This window comes from Heliangelus exortis, chromosome 6 (genome assembly GCF_036169615.1).
Source record: "Heliangelus exortis chromosome 6, bHelExo1.hap1, whole genome shotgun sequence".
Lineage (NCBI taxonomy): Eukaryota > Metazoa > Chordata > Aves > Apodiformes > Trochilidae > Heliangelus > Heliangelus exortis.
In genome coordinates, this window is record NC_092427.1 from 22,093,434 (window position 1) to 22,113,839 (window position 20,406).

Below are 20,406 nucleotides of genomic sequence, written 5' to 3' on the forward strand. Positions count from 1 at the left end.
CGCCCTCATCCCCGCCCCCGGGCGCGGCCGCACGGTGGTCGGCAGGGCCGGGTCGGGATCCGTGCCGGGATCCGTGCCGGGATGTACGCGGGGAGGAAGAGGAAAAAGCCGGTGCCGAAGAGGTGGGTGCCGGGGAGGAGGGGTTGGTCGCGTGTGCTGCGAAGAGGGGGTCACCCCCGGTATCAGCTCTCTGGGACAGGCTTGCGGGGTGCCCCTGGCTGGTGGAGGCTGCCAGAGCTCTGCCCTGAGGTGGGGATGGAGAGAGTCCTCAGGCAGGGAGCCGAAACATTTTAAACATCGAGACCCAACTTCACTTTCTCTATGAGTGGGGAGAGGTTGTTCCCTACAGAGAATCCCGTGCGGATTCTCTGGTGGCTAGTGATGTGGCTGTGCTCAGTGCAATGCCTTTCCCTTGGTGAGAGTGTGTGCCAGAGGCTGGTGGTTTTCCTGGCCCTGCCTCTTGGCTTGCCCAGGGCTCTAGGGAGCTTCCGAACTGCCTGGCAGAGAGCGAGGGGATGTGTCAGCCATGAGCACCTGGAACCTGTTTTGCCGTGGCATCTGGCAGGAGGGAGAACTGGGAAGGCTCTAGCCCTGGGAGTTCCTGGGTGCAGCGTCTGTCCATTGAGGATGGAGCTGCCCGGCATCACCAGAGCACTTTAGCTCTTTGTCATCCCTCCGTCACCCCTCTTCTAAAGGGTGCCTGTGAAGCACCCTGCACATGGTGCTGAGGGACACGGTTCAGTGGGGGACTTGGCAGTGCTGGATCAACTGTTGGACCTGGTGATATTAAAGGTTGTTTCCAACCAGAACAATTCTATGGGCCGTAGATGGGGACCATGCAGGAACAGAGATGTTGGGGTGTCTTTCTTTAACCTTCTGCTCCTTTGGTAGCCTCTAGGAAGAGGGAAATAGCTGGAGTGGGTGCGTGGGAGAGGGCAGGTGGCAGAAAACAGATATACAAGAGGCAAACTTGTTGCTGGGAACTGTGTTGACCTGATCTGGTGCAGGCATTGAAGAAGCAGAAGAGATAGGGAGGCAGCACGCTTGGGCTGTTCTGTATTTTAATTAGGGCTGATTGGAGCTAATGCTTTGTAGGCTCTGGCATGCTGGAGGAAAAAATAAAAATCCCAGTGGTGACTGCCCTGCTTCCCAGTGTTCCTGTGAGTAAGTTTGCTGGGGGCTTTGGGATGATCAGCTGTGCTCTGGTTTGAGTTGCAGGCTGGCTCATTTTCCAGTGCCTGCTTAAATCAACATACAGCAATTACTGTTCACCAAGAGAGCCCTTTCCTTGTTAATTCATTAGCATGCTGCTTAATAGTTGTTGCATAACATTGCTCCTGATGTGCTGCTGGTGTTTCCCCATTCCTCACTACCTACTCTGAAGTCACATCAGCCCATTGACCTCAGGTTACCAGGGGAAGAGGAAATAAAGGTATGTCTATTTTGGGGAGCCACTGGAGGGAGGCAGATGAGCTGAGACCAAATGTGGGATGGAGAAGGGAACATCAACATCATAAATGTATGGGGAGAAGGTGAACCAGAGCCTCTCTTGGGTGTTTATTAGGGAGTCTTAAAGTGTGAAGATGTGAAGCACAGCTGCTTTTCCTCATACCTTTTTCCTGCTCACCTTGGAGTGGCTATTCTAGCCCTATGATGGGTTTGGTGTGGCCACACTGAGGCTTTGGATTGGATTCCTGTGGCTCAGGGTGCTGGAGAAGGAGCTTCCTTGGAGCACAGGGGACTGCATCCCTGGTACTGCAGGGCCAGCCTCAGGAATCAGAAGAGATGACTTTCCTCTGTGGCTGGACAGATCTTGGAGCAGGGTCCTGCTGGGAGAGGCCAGGCAGAGCAGGACTGTGGGGAAGCAGGATCTGTAAGCAGGCAGAGGGGGTGTAAGCATGGGGCTAGGGAGTTTGGTAAAAGCAGCTGTTCGTACTATTCCTTGATACTTGACAGCTTGTAGAAATTAAAATCTTCCTGCTGTTTGAAATCTTTCCCTGTTCAAAAGGCAACTGGGGAAAAACAACTCTGCAGCAGCAGCTCAGCCTTTGCCCTGCAAAGGGGGGGGCAGAGCTTTCCTTATTACCCTGCTCTGGACTGTCTGCTCGGGGGGCAGCAGCTTTCTGCTGGCAGCTTCACCATCAGCTCCACAGCATGGCTGAGCTGAACTTTGCATCCTACCAGTTCCAGAAGACTTGGCCACGTGAGGGCTCTTACAAATAGATTGGGGGGCTCAGACCTCTTTAAAGATGCCTTCTCTTTGCTTGTTTCTATAGGTGTTGAGCTGCTTTGCTGACCTCCAGGGTTGTGCTTGGGTAGCAGCTCTCTGGGACAGCCTTGCAGGGTGCCCCTGGGTGGTGGAGGCTGCCAGAGCTCTGCCCTAAGGTGGGGATGGAGACTTCGTAACTGCCTGGCAGGAGCAGCATCTGCCCATGGGGAAGGACTGCCAAAAGAGATGCTCAGCACCACTGGAGCAGTTTAACTCTGCCACCCCTCCGTTGTCCCTCTTCTAAAGCACTCTGCGTGTCCTGTGGGTGGGGACCATGCAGGAACAGATGTTTGGGTTACCTCCATTCCCCCTGTGCTACTTTGCTGCTGGCTGTGTCACCCTTTGTGTCTCAGCCAGAATATTTTCAGTTCTTGGCCGAATTATCCAAGAGACCCTGTTACACCTCTGTATTTTGCCTCTCCCATGAAGGGCAGCACTTTTTTCTCATTTCCAATTTCCTTTTCTCTCTGGGATGTATTTGGATGGTGAGTGGCCAAAGGATTTTTCTTTAAAGGATATCTGAGGAAATTCTGATTAATTTTGTTACTAACTTTTTTTATTTTTTCCTCTTGACTCTGTCTCTGGAAACTTTTTCATCTGTTTCAGCCCTGATGAGTGACTGATTTCAAAGTGTTTGTTACGCCACTGGCTAATGGAATACAGAAAAGCACAGTGTGTTTTGCTCAGCTTGCTTGGACAAGTTTGGTGATGAGTTGTATCCACCCTCTCTGAGAAGAGAAGCAGGGTATATCCCTTCTTCATGCTTATATTATAAAACAGCATGGTTGAACTTTTCTGGAGAAATGCTACCCTCTTCCACCCATGCTTAGGAGACCCTTTGGAGCCCTCTGCTATGAAAATTCCCCAGGCATCTCACTGTATCTCATTTAATACCCATTTCCTTTCTTGTCACACATGGAAGCAGTTCTGCCAGATAGATTTGAGAGCAGTAGTAGGGGGGAGAGCTTAAATTGCTGCTAAATACTGGCAGATCCTGTTATCCAAAGCTGCTTTATGGAACAAGGATGTCTGCAGAGAGTTTGTGTTTAGATAAATTACATCAAAACAATATGGGTTGCATGTTAGGGGATGCAATTGAACCAGATAAAGAGGGGGGGCCCTGAAGGGTTTTTCTTCAACCTAGAACATTTAAATCAGCATTAAAAACCAAAGGAGACAAGATGACAGCTAAGACTCATTCAAGTCACTAACCTCTTACTGCTGTGGTTGGGACTTCAGCTGTAGCTTGTGAAATAACCACAGCTGATGGAGACAAGTTCCATTAATAAAAGAAAGACAAGAGTGGCTCTTGTGCTCTAATCTACCTCTGCAGACTGAAGGTTGGTCTCGGAGCTCAAGTTTGGCATTAGAGGTTGGTTTAGGTTGGAAATACCCATCTGAAAGGGTCAGAAGATTGGAAGGAAACAAACGAGTGGAAGCTCTTTCTGGAGCTTGCTTTTGCTGCTGTGTGACCTTACCTTGCCCACCTGATGTTTCACTGTTGTGGCTGCAGTAAAGCCAACACTGGGTTTGGAAAGAGTCTGTCGGACAGGCACAGTTTGATAAAACTCTTATTTGCTTCTTCCAGCCCCAAACCACCACCCCCTGAGGGTGTGAAGTCCAACCCCTCCAAGAGGCATAGAGACAGGCTCAACCAGGAGCTGAGCAAGCTGACTGCCTTGCTGCCCTTCCCTGAAGATGTGTGCACCAGGCTGGACAAACTCTCCATCCTTCGGCTGGCCGTTGGTTACCTGAAGGTGAAAAGCTACCTGATGGGTGAGTGTGTTGCAAGAAGTGAGAAATTCCTGTGCTTAATCCCCACTGTATGCCTCACATCCACCCCTTGCCTTGGGATAGAGTGTTATGTCTCCTGAAGGTAAGATGATGATGAATGGTGCTATCAGACCCTTGTTTGTTGATGTGTCAGTGTTGGATCTATAGCTGAGATACTGGCCTGAAAATGCCCTGGAAAACCAGGGAGGAAAGGCTCCAGAAACGTGGAGAAGCTTGCAATGGTTGTTGAGAGGGGCTATGCAGGTGGGGCTTTTGCTATCATGACATAGATTTTATCCATGTTCCCTCTGGAAAGAAATCCCCCTTCATTCTTGAATGCTGCACACCCAAGTCTAGTCCTCCTCAGTCAGTTATGGGTGCTTGGTTCTTGGAAAAGCAAAATCTTTAGTTGGTCTCACTTTCTCTGTTTGGTGATGGAAACTGAGTCATGGATGTGGAAACCAGGGAAGAGAGAGATTCAGATGATGCTGAGAAGGAGGGTAGAGGACCTTGGCCCATTGCTTTCTGAGGGGCTGTCTGACCCAGAAATGGCACTGTGGGTGCCCCGGAGCTACTTGGGTGCCTGTCCAATACCTGAGACCTCCTGCAAAGCTCCTCTCTCTACTTCTCATCAGCAGCCATCCCACCACTCCTATGTACCCAAACCCCTTCCTGTGGCTCACTCAAGAGGTAGAACAGCATGTGTCTGCTGAACAGCCATGTTTCCCTCATCTAATAGCACCTAATTTTGTAATTAATTTAAACTGGCAACCCCCAGGATTTGGGGGCTGCCTGGTGTCTCCTGGGAAGGCAGGGATAGGAGGTGCTGCTCAGGGCTGCTCTGATGGTTTAGATGAAGCTGCTCCTGAGGCCCTTGTTTGCTTTGGCATCTCATCAGCTCATTTTTCTCTGCTTTCATCCTTGCAAGGCAAGGAGGGGAGAGGGAGGTCTCCTGTATTGGTGGTTTACTGCTGCTCTTGCCACCCCAGCCCTGCCAGGCACAGCTGTGGTGGGTCTATTAGACTCTCTAATGAGTGTTCCTACAAGATTAAGGGTGATGCCTCACACCCAGAGAACCCAGTAATTTTTTACTGGATGGAGGGTTGAGCTGATGTACTGGGAAATCCAATCTCCTTGCATTTGCCTCTCTACATCCCTGCTGCTGTGCAAACCCTGGTACAGGGCAGCAGCTGCAGTGGGAGGGTGACCGTGGCTGTCATTGCTGCTTTTTTGCTTCTACTCTTGGTGTCAGGGTCTTTGGTGTCAATGTACACAGGGGCTTTTTAGTGGTCAGGGCATACAAACAGGGACAAGTTTCATCTCCAGTGCCTTAGGCTTGAGGGAATGGGTGATGGACCCTGGTGAAGGCAGAGCCAGAGCATGTGGAGGGCAGGAAGCCATCAGCATCTTTCTATACTTAGAGGCTCCTCTTGTGTCTTCTCCCATTCCAGAATGAACGAACTTGGCTGCCTTAGCTTTTTCCCTGTGCCCAGTCCCTTGGGGCCCTTCCAAGGCTTTCTCCAGCTGGGGATGAACCTCTATGCCAAGCTCTCCAGCTGGGACCCCTGCCTCCAAGCAGGAGTTGTTCCCAATGGATGCACTCAGCATGTGTTTCCCAAGGTTGAGAGCTGCTTTGGAAAAGCAATTCTCATTGAATGGGTTCATGTTTTGTGGCAGCTTTGCCCCCCCTTGAAGACCTGTTCTGCCAGGCCAATTACTCCCATTTGGCCACTGCACCTGAGATGTCCACCCCTCCTCCCCCCCATCCCCTTGCTTTGCCCATGCCTGCCCTGAAGTTCATGTTATTTGACTTCACATCATCCTACCAATTCATCAGGCAGGGCTCAGAGGTCGGGTTTGATGAGGACTCATGTCACCTGCAAGTGACAGCAGCCCACTCATGGTGTATCACATCAGGTGTTTCAGGGGGGAGGTGGTGAGAGCCTTGTGACCTGCTTTCTGGTTCAGTTTTGTTGCCATCTGCTTTCTGCAGACTTCTCTCCTCCAGCAGGAGAGTGTGGCGTTGTCTGACCAGCACTGAATAGTTTTGGTAGGAAAAGACATTTAGGATCATCAAGTGCAAAAGGTCTTGCATGATGCAGACTTTCCCCTGGGCACCCAGGACTTTCCAGGCAGCATGATGGGATCTTCTGCTTGGCCTGTGCTGAGCAAGAGCTCATCTGTGCCAGGTCCAATTGGTCCTGACTGCCGTGCCACCTTTCAGCCACCATGACATTCTGTTAGCTCCCCAGCAAAGCCCATTCCTGCCATTTGCAGGCAAGTGTTTGACCAGATGGATCCCATGGGAATGTGCTGGGTGGCATGGTCCTGCCACCATGGGAGCTGAGTCCTGGTGGGTCTCCATTCCCCTCCCCATGGAGGAGTACAGGATAAATCCTCCCAGGTCTGTGCTTCCCACCAGCAGCCTCAGAAGGCTGTCCCTGCACTGGTGCAGTTAGGAAGCTTATATCCAAGATCCTTATCTGCCATCTGTGCCTGGGAAACCTGCTTGGGCTGACCTGGATCGAGCAGGGGATTGGCCTGGTTCTCACTGGGTCACTTCCCACCTCAGCTACCATGCAACTTTGCAATGCTCTGGTGCAGGTCAGCTGGCACCGGTTTTCACCAAGCTTTCACCACTGCAGACAGCATTAAATTAGCTTTTTTTGTTTATTTCCTTGTTGTTTGCTGCTCCCATGGGCCTGGACTGCAGGGGTCTGGACCTGAATTAACTGATGCAGTGAAAGGAGTCAAGCTGAAATCCCTCCCTGGGCAAGATCCTGCAGGATCATGTTGGAGTGTTTGTAGGAGATTGGAGAGGCTGGGGTGGGCTTTGGAGCTGCCAACACTCCCCTGGGCATTTCTGTGCTCCTCCTAGTTTTTCTAGTAGATTTATAATCTGTGGCTTTGACATATTATGCTTGGCTAGCATGAACCTGCTCTGCTTGGCATGGTGCCTTTGTTAAAGAGCTGAGGTGTTGCTAGAAGGGCTGGAAGGTCTTGTTTTTTTGAGGTCAGGCTTCTCTGGAGTGTGTTCAAAGAGAAATACTTGCTGTGGTTGAAGTCTGTTATCTCCCACCAGTGTCACCCAGTCCATGACAACAGAGCTGACACCAGGATTCTTTACCAATAACTTTTTTCAGTGACAAAACTATGCCAGAGACAAGGGACATGTCAGCCTCTGTGGCTGTGTCACTGTGTTTTTCTTTGTGAGTGTGATGAGCAAAAGGTGAGGAAATTACATTGCTTTTGCTCCTTTTTTTTTTCCTTCTTTTTTTTTCTTCTTTTTTTTTTTTTTCCCATTTTCATCCTTGAGGTTCTTCCTCCATGTTGCAAGGCTTAGACACCTCCTTGTAGAGGCAATGAAACCAACACAGAGGGGATGCTCTTGGGGCTGCACAGGACACACCCTGATTCATGAATGATGAAAATGTTACTGATCTTTTTTGACATCTCCCCTAGCTTCCTTTTGAAGGGTTTCTTGTTTCCTTCTGGAGTGGGCCCAGTGGTGGCAAAGCATGTGGCAGACTCTATCTCCTTGGGGTTCTTACCCTCTTTCTGTGCTCCAGGCCTTCTCACCGAGCCAGGTCATCCTAGTGTAGCCCATAGGAGATGGATTCTGTGGGATTTGCTACCTCAGGTTTGTGGAAAACTCAGTTTGAGAGTAGGGGAAGTGAGCATCTTTGGGGAAATGAAAAATCCTTTGCTATGATCAGTGGGAGATGTGGAAAAAATCATTCTGCTGGAAAGTACAAAATGAGCAAATAGGTGTTTTGTGTTGGATTCAGCCCACAGCAGCAGCTCTCCCTGCAGACAGTGCTGGTGGACACTGGGAAAGAGCTGGAAACCATGTGTTCCTGGGGTGTGCGTCCTCTCAGAAGACTCTGCCCTTTTGGAGCTTTGTTTTTGGAAGAACTTAGTTTTTCTATTTCCTTGCCAGCTTGCCTCATTTCAGTGTTTTGATTAGGAGTCAGCCCTTGAAAAGAAAAATTTAAAGAAGAACTGATATTTCATTTTGAAACTATTTGCTCCATCATGTGTAAATTGAAGCCATACCCCTGGTCCAGATGGTCTTAGGGTGTTTTTCCTTGGGGTGGCTTGGCAAGCATGCAAAGAAGCTTTTTGCTTGGTGACAGGCTCACACTTTCTGTTGGAAACTCCTGGGGATGGGTTTTTCCTTGATTGATGAGCAAATTGAGCACAGCAACTGCTTTCCTGGCTGTCCCCAGCTAAACTGACCCACAGAAATGTCAGGGAGGGGAAAGCATGTCCTGTGGAAGCTGCCCACAAGCTGGGCTTTCCTCTAGTGAGTGAGGGCATGGGATGGAAAGGGCAGAACATGTGACTGCTGCCTGAGCATCTCATAAAATAATTATTTTGGTTGGAAAAGACCTTTCAGATCATCAGATCCAACTGTTGACCCTGCACTGCCAAGGCCACCACCAAGCCAAGTCCCTCAGCACATCTACAATTTCAGTCCCTCCAGGGATGGTGACTCCACCACTGCCCTGGGCAGCCTGTGCCACTTCCCTTTTTCTTAATATCCAATCTAAACCTCCTTGAGGCCATTTCCTCTTGTCCTATTGCCAATTACTTGAGAGAAGAGAGTGACACACCCCAGTTGCTTCTATCTCCTTTCCAGGGAGTTGTGGAGAAGGATAAGTCTCCCCTCAACCTCCTTTTCTCCAGGCTGAACATCCCCAGTTCCCTCAGCCACTCCTCACAAGACTTCTGCTCCAGACCCAGCCCTGTTTCCCTTCTCTGGACAAGCTCCAGCCCCTCAATGTCCTTTTTGTCATGAGGGTCCCAAAACTGACCCCAGGATTCATGGTTCAGCTTCACCAGTGCTGAGCACAGGTTGACAATCCCTGCCCTGGTCCTGGTGGCCACACCAGTGCTGATACAAGCCAGGATGCTGTTGGCCTTGGCCACCTGAGTACATGCTGGCTCGTATCCAGCTGCTGTTAGCTAGCACCCCCAAGTCCTTTTCCATGGGGCACTTTTCAGCTACTTGGCCCCACACCTGAAGTATTGCGTGGGATTTTTGTGACCCAAGTTAAACTGGCAAAAAAAGCTCCCTTAAAAATTGTCCTTTAATTTGAAGTTGAGTTTGGACTGAGTTTTTCCAGAATTATTCCCCAGCAGATGAATTACCATTCTGGGGATGTCCCTGGCAACTTCTGTCCTTGTTTGCTGAACATCTGGTTTTCTGTGTGTCCCATGATGCTTCATGTCTGATAACCAGGGCAGGATGTTTCACATCTGCTGCACCCATGGGTGTTGCCTGGCAGGCATCTGGTGAGGAAGCACATGAATCAGCCTTGGGAGGTCACAGCAGCAAGTCCTGGGAGCAGCAGAGAGCTGCTCAGGTGCCTCACCAGGAGCACTGTGTCCACAAGCCCTCTGATCTGCTTCTGAGCAACCAAAGGCTGCTTTGGTGGCATCTCAGATAGGTTGGGAAGGTTTGCCCCTGTCTGTTGTGGTCCTCGGCTGGCTTAAAGCCAACTCCAGCTCTACCAGGCTGTAACATGGAGACTTCTCGTTGTGTTGAGTGATGTTTTCTAGCCTGGGAAGCCCAAAAATACTCACCTTCACTCTGTCCTTTACATGTCTAACCCAGACCCTGGCAGAAGCAAGATTTCCCAGAAGTGGGAACAAGGAGGGGCTTGAAGGAAGCATTTGGCAAGTTAGGGATGGCTCTGTAAGGGGTCTCTGCTCCAGACCCCACTGGTCTTACCTTCATCTAATCTGGGTCTGTAGCACTGAGGTGGGGAGGAGAAGGGAGATGCTCCTGGCTTGCCCCTGCCATGCTGATTTCTCGTCCTCTCCCTTGCAGCTGCAGCAAGAGATGTTGGTGATGGTGTGGTGGATCAGCCCAGAGCCCCAGGAGGGAAGGGACAGATGGACCTGCAGGTTGACAAGGAGCTGTTTCCTGAAGGGGAACTTCTGCTCCAGGTATTGTGCTCAGCTCAGTCCTTTGAGGTCTTCCCTTGGCTCCCACCATCCAACTGGACATGACAGCTGGGCCCTGTCTGCTGAACCATACAGCAGGTTTGGGGTCCTATCTGTGGGACCTCCCCTGGCACAACTTGAGGCCCTTTTTGTATAGCAGTGTAGGGTCTGATCCCTGATCAGTCTCTGGGGTGGTGAGCTCTATTTCTTATCTAGTTCATGCATTGTAGTGTGTGCCAAGAGGACAGTGGTGGTAGCTGCAGGATAAAACGTCAAGAACAACTTGCCCTTCCTGGGGCATTGCAGCAATTCCTTGAGATGAATTCACAGCCTGCCTGGGATAGGAAAAGTCCAGGTTCAATTTGTAGCACACTGCATGTGTCTGTGATTCCTGGGCCTTCGGTCCTCTTCTCTTCCTCCACCTCTCTAAACACTTGTAGATGAATGTTTGGCTTGTAGAATGCTTGTAGAAGTCTGACTTTGGTGCCTTCATCCCTGCTGCTACACAGCCTTACACCCATGCCCCCTGTTAGGGCCAGGCAGGAGGGTGTGAGCAAAGAGTTTGATGAGGTCCTGACTCCTGGGAGCTCTGGGCTATATAACGTGTCCCGTGGGGGTTTTGATCCCAAGAGTGGTCTCGGGTCTCTGCAAGTGTCATAACCACAGAGAAAGAGATGGAATTAAACAATAGCCAGGAGGGAATCTGAGATTGACCCTGTCCCCTGCTGAGCCTGCTCCAAGCACTCTCCAGGGGGATGAGCCGTGCCCTATGATAACAATTTGTTGAGCCATGGAGCACTGCCAGCCTGGAGTGACTGAAGGCATCTGGAGAGCTTATGAGGTGTTAATGTGACAGAAATCCCCCAGCTGAGCTGCCTGGTGGGTTTTCTTTGTCCCCCAAAGGACATTTTAATCAGTTACTGTAATTTGTAGAAGGTTCTGACTCAGGGCTTCTCAGGTGGCACAAAGGAAAGGGACTGAGTTCTGCTGCTGGGACTGGATTTGTCCCCGTGCCAAGCAGCAGATTACAAAGATACTTTTTTTTAAAATTTATTTTCAAAGAGATTTGGGGGTTTTGTGTTTAAAGCCTTGTCTTCTGCCATCTACAACATCACCAAGAGGAGACTGGTTTTCCCAGTATAGTGTCATAGTTCAGTGTCAGTATAGATTTGACAGGCAATGGTGTTTGTTCCTGACAAACATCTCAAGAGCGATGGGGTCTCTTGAGATGTTTGCCAGGAAAAAGAGCAAAATTAGATAAGAAGAGGTTGTGTGATGAGACACAGATGGGAACAGGATGTTGTCACCTCCTTGAAGATTTGTCAAACTGTTTGCACACTTATAAGAACCAGAGGGTGCCCTGCCTGGTGTGTCAGATAGGATGTTGGGACCTTCAAAAATCTGGGATCTTGGTTTCCAGATTTTTCCACCTCTTTTGCTTCCAAGGTGGGTGTTGGTTTTTAGCTGCATTCCCACCTGTGCGTGATAGCAGTGGCAAAATTTGGTGTTATTTTGTGTACTTTGTGATGCATTGTTCATGCACCTTTGGAGCTCAGTTGTGTTCCTGTGCCCCCGGGTGCAATGGATCAAAAGGCAGGTTTTGGGAGGTGATTGAAGAAATTCTGAGGAAAAGACATACAGAAATGCAGATATAAGCTTTTTTAATCCCTTAACTGTAAAACCAGCATGAAGAGCAGGGCCTAAAGTGTCTTTGGAGGTCATCCTTAAAATGAAAGAGTGAATACATGTCAGGTAACTGACTGCCTGCAGTTTGATTACCCTTTCTGAAGGCTTCCTTGTGCTTGAACTGAAGCCAGGCTCCTCCTGGAGTCACCAGGCTCCTGTATGTCTCAAGGCACTTCTTCCCTCCTCCCTGCCTGTTCCTGCTTTTTTGTTGAAGTTGTAGGTAGGTTTGTTAGAGGAAATCAGGTCTGCCAGCAGAAGAGTCCCAGAAGAGCCTAGGTGAGCTCAGCTGGTACAGCTGGAGAGGAGGCAACTAACTCCAGGTACTACAGAAACCTCTCCTTGGCTGGTCCCTCCTTATGCAGAAGATGCCCTGCAGTGACTTCCTTGAATCATTGGTCATGTGAGGAACTCCCCCCAGCTAGCTAGGATTAAAAGCCTCTTGTGGTCATGATTCCCTTCTTTGTCAAGGAAGAACCCACAAAAAGGTCCCTTTCCATCCCTGAATGCTGAATGAAAACCTGGAGATGTTCATCTTCCACCAGCTGGATTAAAAATAGGGAGAGTAACTCTGGGCTCAACTTATGCTTTCAGGCACTCAATGGATTTGTCATCACTGTGACTGGAGATGGCTTCATCTTCTACATCTCCCCAACCGTGCAGGACTACCTGGGCTTTCATCAGGTGGGTACCACTTTTTTTCTGGCTGTGAGCAGATGGGTGCAGTCCAGGCCTGTGAAGGAGGTGCTGGCAGCCATGCCAGGGCTTTAATTTCTTCTCTCTTCCCAGCTCTCTTGGGTCATTTGTGATGCATTTGTGTTTTGAAATGAATCAGGTTCTTGGGCGCTTTGCAAGCCAATGAGCTTGCTGTGACTCCAGTAGGATCAGATGCAAGCTGAGCAATGGCAGGCTCTGCATCCTCTTGTCTTGGTGTGTAGGAGGGGTGTGAGGTTTTTTATGCAGGCTGAGGGCTGAGGATATCTCACCGGCAACCAGTGTCAGTGCCCTGAAGTACTGTGGCTTACATGAGATGCCAAGGAAAAGCAGGTCTCTTCCCCACATCCACCCTGTTACCTCCAATTCCCCTGGTGCCCAGCTCCTTTGGCCCAAGGGTTAAGTCAACAGAAGGGCTGTGAGGCTGCCAAACCCATTTTGTAGTGTGGGTTCCTGGTGTGCCTGCAGAGACTGCCATGTCATTGTCTTGGTCCCCTCTTTGCACCCTTTTCCTGCTCACTGTAGAAAGATCCTCATGGGCTGATGGCACAAATCAAAAGAGCTGTCAGAAGCAGGGAGTGATCTTCTCAAAGTACCTGTATGTCTGGTTAAGCAGGAGACTCAGCTCAGACATATTTCGGAGGGCAAGGACATGGCAGTCAGTGGCTTGAACTGCCCATGAGCTTGGCAAGGTCATGCTGCCCATCACAGCAGAGAGGACCAGGATGGGCAAGGCTGGTCTGAGACATGGCTCTAGAAGAAGGGGACTGTGCTGGGGGAGAGGTGGTGGCAGGGCTTATTATTGTCTCTGCTATGTGGACATCCTTACAGCCCAGCATCAGCATGTCTGTCTTTCCTGGTGGCCCATGGAAGAAGGTGGTTTGCACTGGGATACCGATTCACAAGGTTTTGGAATATAAAAAAACCCAAACCCAAAAACCTACAAAACCTTTTTTTTAAAAACAAAGCACCCTGCATAAGTCTGGGGAAAAGATTTGTTGGAAATGCTTTGATCAACCTGAATTTTTTTACATTGAACATGTAGAAGAAACAGATCTGCTTCTTTGCAGAGGACTGGGGATGGCAGCACAAGGGAGATCTTCTGTGGTGTTGCAGGTCAGCAGTTTGTTCCTTACAGACAAATTCTCCTCTGACAACCACTGGCCCTTCTGGTCCTGAGAAGATATTAGAAGTTATGACATGCCAGTCACATGCTTCATCCCTCACCCCAGAAGACTGGGGAGCAAAGCTTCCCAAAGAGCAGGGTCTGCCATGGAGGGAGAGGGCCCTGGAGTTTCAGCATTACCCATTAATTCATGGAATCCCAGACTGGTTTGGGTTGGGAGGGACTTTAAAGATCATCCAGTTGCAACCCCCCTGCATGGGCAGGGACACCTCCCACCAGACCAGGTTGCTCCAAGCCCCATCCAACCTGGTCTTGAACACTTCCAAGGATGGGGAAGCCGCAGCTTCTCTGGGCAACCTGGTGTCTCACCAGTGTCTCACCACCCTCACAGCAAATTTCTTCCCAATATCTCATCCAAGGGGCTTTCCTGTAGCCTGTTAAAGTACTGGGAGACAGTTACTGAGTTCTACTGGAACTGCAGTTAAGGATCAGGAAGCAGAGACAGTGTGAAACATCTGTGGAAGAGCTGGGTGACACCAGGAGAATCCTCAGCATTGACAATGTGAGGAATGGGGTGGAAGCTTTGCTTAGCTATGGCCTGGGCACATTGGAGAAATGAGTGGGATTGACAGTCCTGAGTGGCCAAAGTTAGTTGGACACAGTAATTTCTACTGCTCCCAGAAACCTCAGAGCCATTTTGAGGCTTTCCCTAGGCAGGGGAGCTCTCTGCCCCCTTTGCCTCCTTCCTGAGCTGCCTTCCCTAAATGCAGCAAGTCCCTGGTCCCTGCTCTCCCAAAGCTGGTTGTGTTTCCCTGTTTCTTTACTCAGTCCTGGCACTCCTAGTGCCCATGAAAGAAAGCTATGTCCTCTGGACACCTGTGTCAGGCTGAGCAGGAGCAGATGGTCTCCTCCCCTTGTGTCATTCCAGTCGGATCTCATTCACCAGAACGTGTATGAGCTGATCCACGCAGATGACAGAGCTGCCTTCTGCCACCAGCTGCATGGGGTCCCGGTGTTGGGTGGCACTCAGCACTCTGCCAACGGTGAGTCCCCAGCATCCATCCTCAGGGAGCAGCCAGCCACCCCTGTGTGGCCACCCCATGCTGGAAAACTCTCCTGGAGGCATTTATAGCCACCAGGCACTCTCCCATGTCGAGGAGCATCCCACAGACTCTCCCTGGGACTCACAACCATCCCAGGGCTTGGCATAGCCAAGTGTCACCAACAGCAGCCAACAACAATGGTGTGTTGGAGGGATAGGGACATTTCTTCACAAGCCTTTTTGCTTTTCACTGTTGGAAATCCTTTTTATTTCAATGCAAGTGGCTTGGTGCCTTGCTTCCATCTGGGAGGCAAGCGACAACCAGGAACTATTGTGAACTGGTAATGTCCCATGGCAAGATCTTACCCAGCTTGTAAAGACCATAGGTCCACTTCAGCAGCAAAGTCTGCATCAGGAACTGGTCTGCAAGGCCATGAGTTTGCAGTGTGCAGCTTGGAACACTTTGTTTTTCCCATTGGTTTCCCAGACCTTCCTGGTGACCAGCCAGGATGCAGTGCCGTGTCCAGCCATGAGTACCTTCTCCCTGAGGAGGTCTCCTTCATGGAGAGGAGCTTCACCTGCCGCTTCCGCTGCTTGTTGGACACCTCCTCAGGATTTCTGGTAATACAGCCCTGCCCCGGGACACTCCTCTGCCCCCAGCATCTTCCTTAGAGACCATTTATGTCTCATAGGGGTGGGGGAGCACAGCTGTTTCCCACCACGCTGTTTGCTTCACAGCCACATTTTCTAATCCCTTCCAAGGCCTTGAATTTCCGTGGGCGCTTGAAATTCCTTCGTGGGCAGCAGCAGAAGGCACCAGATAGGTCCCCGCTTGCTCTTTTTGCTATTGCAACCCCCATCCAACCGCTCTCCATCCTGGAGCTTCGGACCAAGACCTTAATGTTCCAGACAAAGCACAAGCTGGACTTCACTCCTATGGCCTGTGATTCCTGGTAGGACATCTCTCACCCTTCTCCAAGGCAAAATCCATGGCTTCAGGTGCTGGACAGAAAGCTAGAGGCCATGGGAGCAGGACATTTCTGACCCAGCTCCTGTGGCAAGTTATATGATGCTCTTGTTCATCCACTGCTGAGCACTGACAGGACAAGAGGAAATGGCCTTAAGTTGTGCCAGGGGAAATTTTTGTTGGATATGAGGAACAATTTCTTCCCCAAAAGGGCTGTCAGACCCTGGCACAGGGTGCCCAGAGCAATGGTGGGGTTACTATCCCTGGAAGGGTTTAAAAGCCGTGTAGATATGATGCTGAGGGACATGGTTTAGTGGTGGCCTTATCAATGATGGGTTAATTGTTGAACCTGATGATGTTAAAGGTCTTTTCCAACTAAAGCAGTTCCATGATTGTATTCTATGCAACTGCTGGCTCCCATGCAGCTGGAGAAGGAGGTAGGTCTTCATTCCCACCTCTTTGGTTTTGCACATCTTAAACTGTGAGGATAGTTGGACATTGGGGCATTTGTTTGTAAGAGCCTTCCCATGTCGTGTGTCCACCATCCTGAAAGGGGGAGCAGTGGTCTGGCAGGGGCAGCACACTTCATATCTGACTAATGCTGGCTGATGGGAAGTCTGGAAGAGGGGATGCAGCTTGGCCCAGGATAGAGTTGCACCAGGCAAAGTGGGAGGCTCTGGGTGCTGGACAGAAGGTCATGTCCAAGGGCAGGTTGAACGGGCCTTGAAGCACTCTATTCATGTGGGAGCTGTCCCTACCCATGCAAGGGGAATTGGAACTAGATCTTTAAGGTTCCTTCCAATCCAAACCAGTCTGTGACTAGGATTCTATCTGGCCAGTGAGGTGCAACTGGGGCACCTCTCCCTCCCTCCCTCCCTCCCTTGGTGACACTGTCTTTCTCTGATGCTTCCAGGGGGAAGGTTGTCCTGGGGTACACGGAGACAGAGCTGTGCAGGAGAGGCTCTGGGTACCAGTTTGTGCACGCAGCTGACATGATGCACTGCGCAGAGAACCACGTGAGAAGTGAGCACCCGGGGGGCATCGGGGTGGGTGCATTTGTGGGGGCCCTTGCAGCTCCGCAGCACCAGTTCAGCTTTGGCAGTGCTCCTGGATGGGCCAAATATCCCAGGGTTTGGAGTGGCTGTGATAAATGCTCTCTCCTCCTGGGTGATCCTCTGCTCATGGAGGTGGTGTGGAGACAGCCCCTACACGTGGCATTGCCTGCTGGCCCGCAGCGTGTGCACAAGGTGCTGCTCATTGTGGTGACACCTTGCAAGTGCAGTTTGTCTGCTCACCGTGGGGTATCCATGTCCTTTCTTCCCTCCTCTTGCCCCAGTGATGAAGACTGGGGAGAGCGGACTGACGGTGTTCCGGCTGCTGACCAAGCAGGGCAGCTGGGTGTGGGTGCAGGCCAGGGCCCGGCTGGTCTACCGAGGGGGGGAGCCCGACTGCATCATTGCCCAACAGCGAGCCCTGTCGTGAGTATCGCCGCCTCTCGGGCTGCTGTCACCTGTTGGGTGTGCGGGGGAACTCGGGGTGTGTGAGGGAACTCGAGGTGTGCGGGGGAAAGAGAGGGTGGGTGGCATGGCTGGCACCGTGTTGCCCTCCTGTGGCAAGGGGATGTGAGCAAAATGGCTCTGAGAAAGTGGCTCTTTCTCCCACAGGCTCCCCAGAGCCCCCGTCTCTCACCAGCAGCAGCAGAGCCAGCCCCATCCAGCACATTTTCCTTTAGAAAAGCCAGGGGAGGGCTGTGAGCTCCCATCTGCCTTTGGGATAGTGGATTGGCCTCCTTTGGAGAAGGTGCTCATACTGTTTCCATCTTTTGGTTTGTTTTGTTTTTTGTGCTTTGTTTCGTTTTTCCCCTGAAGGAATGAAGAAGGGGAGGAACATCTACAGAAGAGAAGCCTGCAGTTGCCATTTAGCTTAGCCACAGGGGAAGCAGTTCTGTATGGGAATGAAGTTCCTGAGTTCCTAGACTCCTTCCAGGCTAAGGAGTTGCAGACACAAGCAAACTCCCACTGGAAGCAGCGGTCAGTAGATCCCAATTCTCTTCTTGGGGCCATGATGAAGCAGGATGCATCCATATACATCTCCCATGCTGACAATGTGCCTCAGTTCTCCTTGCCAGATCTCATCGTTGAGCCTGACAAATGGAGCCAGAAAGGGGAAGTCAGGGATGCCAACGAGGACAGTGAATCCCTCCTGGTCGTTGTGGAAACCCTCTTTGAGAAGAGCAAATTGAGTGGAAGCATCTGCCAGACCCTCCAGAGCCTCAATGTGAACAATGCAGAATTGCAGCAATGGGAAAAGGCTCTGCTCAGCTTGAGTGCAGAGGAGGAGCTTCCAGCTCAGGAGGCTGGCACTGAGGTGACCTCTACGGAGCAAATGCTCCTCAGGGAGGATTTTGGGAAGAGCATGGCCTTCCTGCACTGCAGTGTGTCACCCTGCAACGAGTACAACAGTGCTGTGGCTCATTTCCAGCACTGCTGGGCAACTAACTCAGTGTTTCAAGCCCCACCACAGCCCCAGGCACCTGGTACACAAGGCCAGGATGCTATGGTGTCTCTAGTGTCTGTTACATCTGAGGTCAGCTCTGCTCAACCAGAACAGCCCGCCCCATTTAACCCAGTCAGGCTGGTGACAGGGAGCACTCTGGATGTCCCTGGCTCCAGGAACAAGCCCTCTGTAGCACTTCAGCTGGCAAATCTGGACAAAGTGGTTCCAACAGAAGTTACTGCCTCTGTTCCTGTAGGTAATGCTGTTCCTCATGACCAACCTGGGTGTGAGCTGGTGGGTTCAAGCAGCCCACTTGAGTTACCGTCAAACACACTGGTGACTCAATGGCACATCGTCCCAGTCCAGGCAAACCCAGATGATGCTTTAGCTCAGAATGCTTCTCCTGGAGGTTGTCCATTGGAAGCTTGGATGGCCACAGCTCCAAAACAGCTGGAAGATGCAGGAACACAACTGGAGTCACAAAGTCTGCTGGCAGGCAGCCCGGAGAGCCCCTCAGGGCCTGGGCTGTGGTTACTGCCCTCCCAACCTGCTCCTTGCCCCTCACAGGGCTTGTATGAGTCCTTGTTCTCCAGGGCTAGGGGCCTCCACAATGAGGGCACCTCTCTCCCCACAAAGGCATCAGCACCCCTAGGAGCCAGCCAGCTGCCAGGGGGTGGTGACTTCCCCCAACAGCCTCCAGTACTCACCCCAAAGCCCAGTTTATCCTGGGATGGGGAACAGGACAAGTGGTTCCTGCAGACTGGGGCAGCTCCTTGGAGATGTGGTGGGGCAGGTCTGGTGCACCACAGCAGGTTCCTCTTGGGGTCTGACATGGATCCCAGTACTCACCAGGTGGATCACTTGTTGCTGCCTGAGTGTCAGTACAGAAATAACCTTTTTGGACATGAGAGCATCTTTCTTAGGGATGCCTCTGAACTATCCCTCCCCCAGCAGCTGGGTGCTTTGCCTTGCCCCAGTGACAGCCACCCTGGAGCACCACATTCCTCACCAGGCTCTGTTTTGAGGTGCTAAGCAGCTCTCCCTTGGGATTTTGAGCCACTCAGGAGCCTTCCTGGGGAGTTTGGGAGAAGTGAGTACAAGGCTGTGACTTTTCCTTAAAGCAGGAGGGGAAGGGCCTGCCAAACTCTGCTTGGGTTTGTCACCATCTTGTCATTACTTTCACTCTTCTGCTTACTCAGAGCTGCTCAGGATGGTGTGGTTTTCCCAAAGCAGTGAGAAGGAAAGGCAGGAAGGTATGCAGAGACTGCTGCCTGATTTTCTGCTTTGGATCAACTTTGTGACTTTTGAATTTTTGCGCTGGAGACCAGCACGATTGCTTTGTTGAATTCCCTTTTGTATTTTTTATAACTTAAGATGTGAAGTATTTTTTTTTTCCCACCACAGGGCAAATTCTCCCAGATCCATCAAGGAAAACCCACAGAAAAAGGTAGGATGGAAGGAAGGGTTTTGATTTAAGACCAGATGTGGCAAGCCAGCCTGGTCAGAGAGTGGTTGGGGTTCTCCACATTTTGCCCCCCTTGCCACTGTTGCCCTGAGCATCCCTTTTGCCTCTGTACCAGTATGAGGCATGAGCTGTTTGTCAAGGGAGTAAAATCAAGTAATTAATTAGTGTAGGACTAGTCCAGTGGTGAGCCTGCATGTGTCCTAGGGTGGCCTCATGTCCTGGGATCTTTTCCTTTGTGCCCTGCTTCCTGCTGTGCCAGGACCCCCAGGGCTGCTCTCAGGGAAGATGGGGCTTGGGAAGGGTTGAGCTCCTGGCTGCAGGAAGCAGAGCGATGATGGAAATGCACGAGACCCCTCTGAAGTGACCTGGAGAAGCACCTAGGATTGGGGCAAGGAGCTGACTGACCACGATATGGAACCTGACAAATCAGTGGATTGAAAAATGAGCAGTATGGACTCAATTCACAATCTTTTGGCACCTGTAAGACTGCGAAACAGTGCATGGCCCCAGCTGGAAGGTGCTGGGGCTCCTGGTCCTGCAAGAGGTGGGCTTTGGACAGGGTCCTCACCACCACCAGGCTCTGCTGACAGACCCCTGGTGTTCTGTTACTTTTATCTTACCCCTTTATTACACTGTGTATGTGCATAAAATGTCTATTTTTGTGGCAGTGTCTCATTTTCCACTATGTGATTTCGTTGTATTGCTGTTGGCAAACAGATGATGCCAAGGAGAAAAGAAGATCTGAAATTCATTCCCTGCATTTGGTTACATATTAAAAGCCAATTTGCTTTGTGTAGTGCTGCTGGTTTGTTTTGACCTGGAACAGCATCTCTCCATTTCCCTCTTGACTGAACAAGTATTTGAAAAAGCCTTCTTGTTCCAAAGCCCTAAACTTGGTTGCTCAGGGCTTTGGCTGAAG

General features: G+C 50.8%; 1 protein-coding gene across 1 annotated transcript; it reads left to right on the forward strand.

Moving 5' to 3' along the window:
• On the forward strand, positions 1-19,060 carry LOC139797602 (hypoxia-inducible factor 1-alpha-like). The gene is given in 11 exon segments (XM_071747140.1): positions 1-122; positions 3,858-4,045; positions 9,879-9,997; positions 12,272-12,361; positions 14,446-14,560; positions 15,047-15,180; positions 15,322-15,512; positions 16,440-16,549; positions 16,863-17,004; positions 17,395-18,956; positions 18,959-19,060. Coding segments are annotated over 11 exon segments (2,736 nt in total). The 5' UTR covers positions 1-81; the 3' UTR covers positions 19,003-19,060.
• The last annotated feature ends 1,346 nt before the right edge of the window (positions 19,061-20,406 follow it).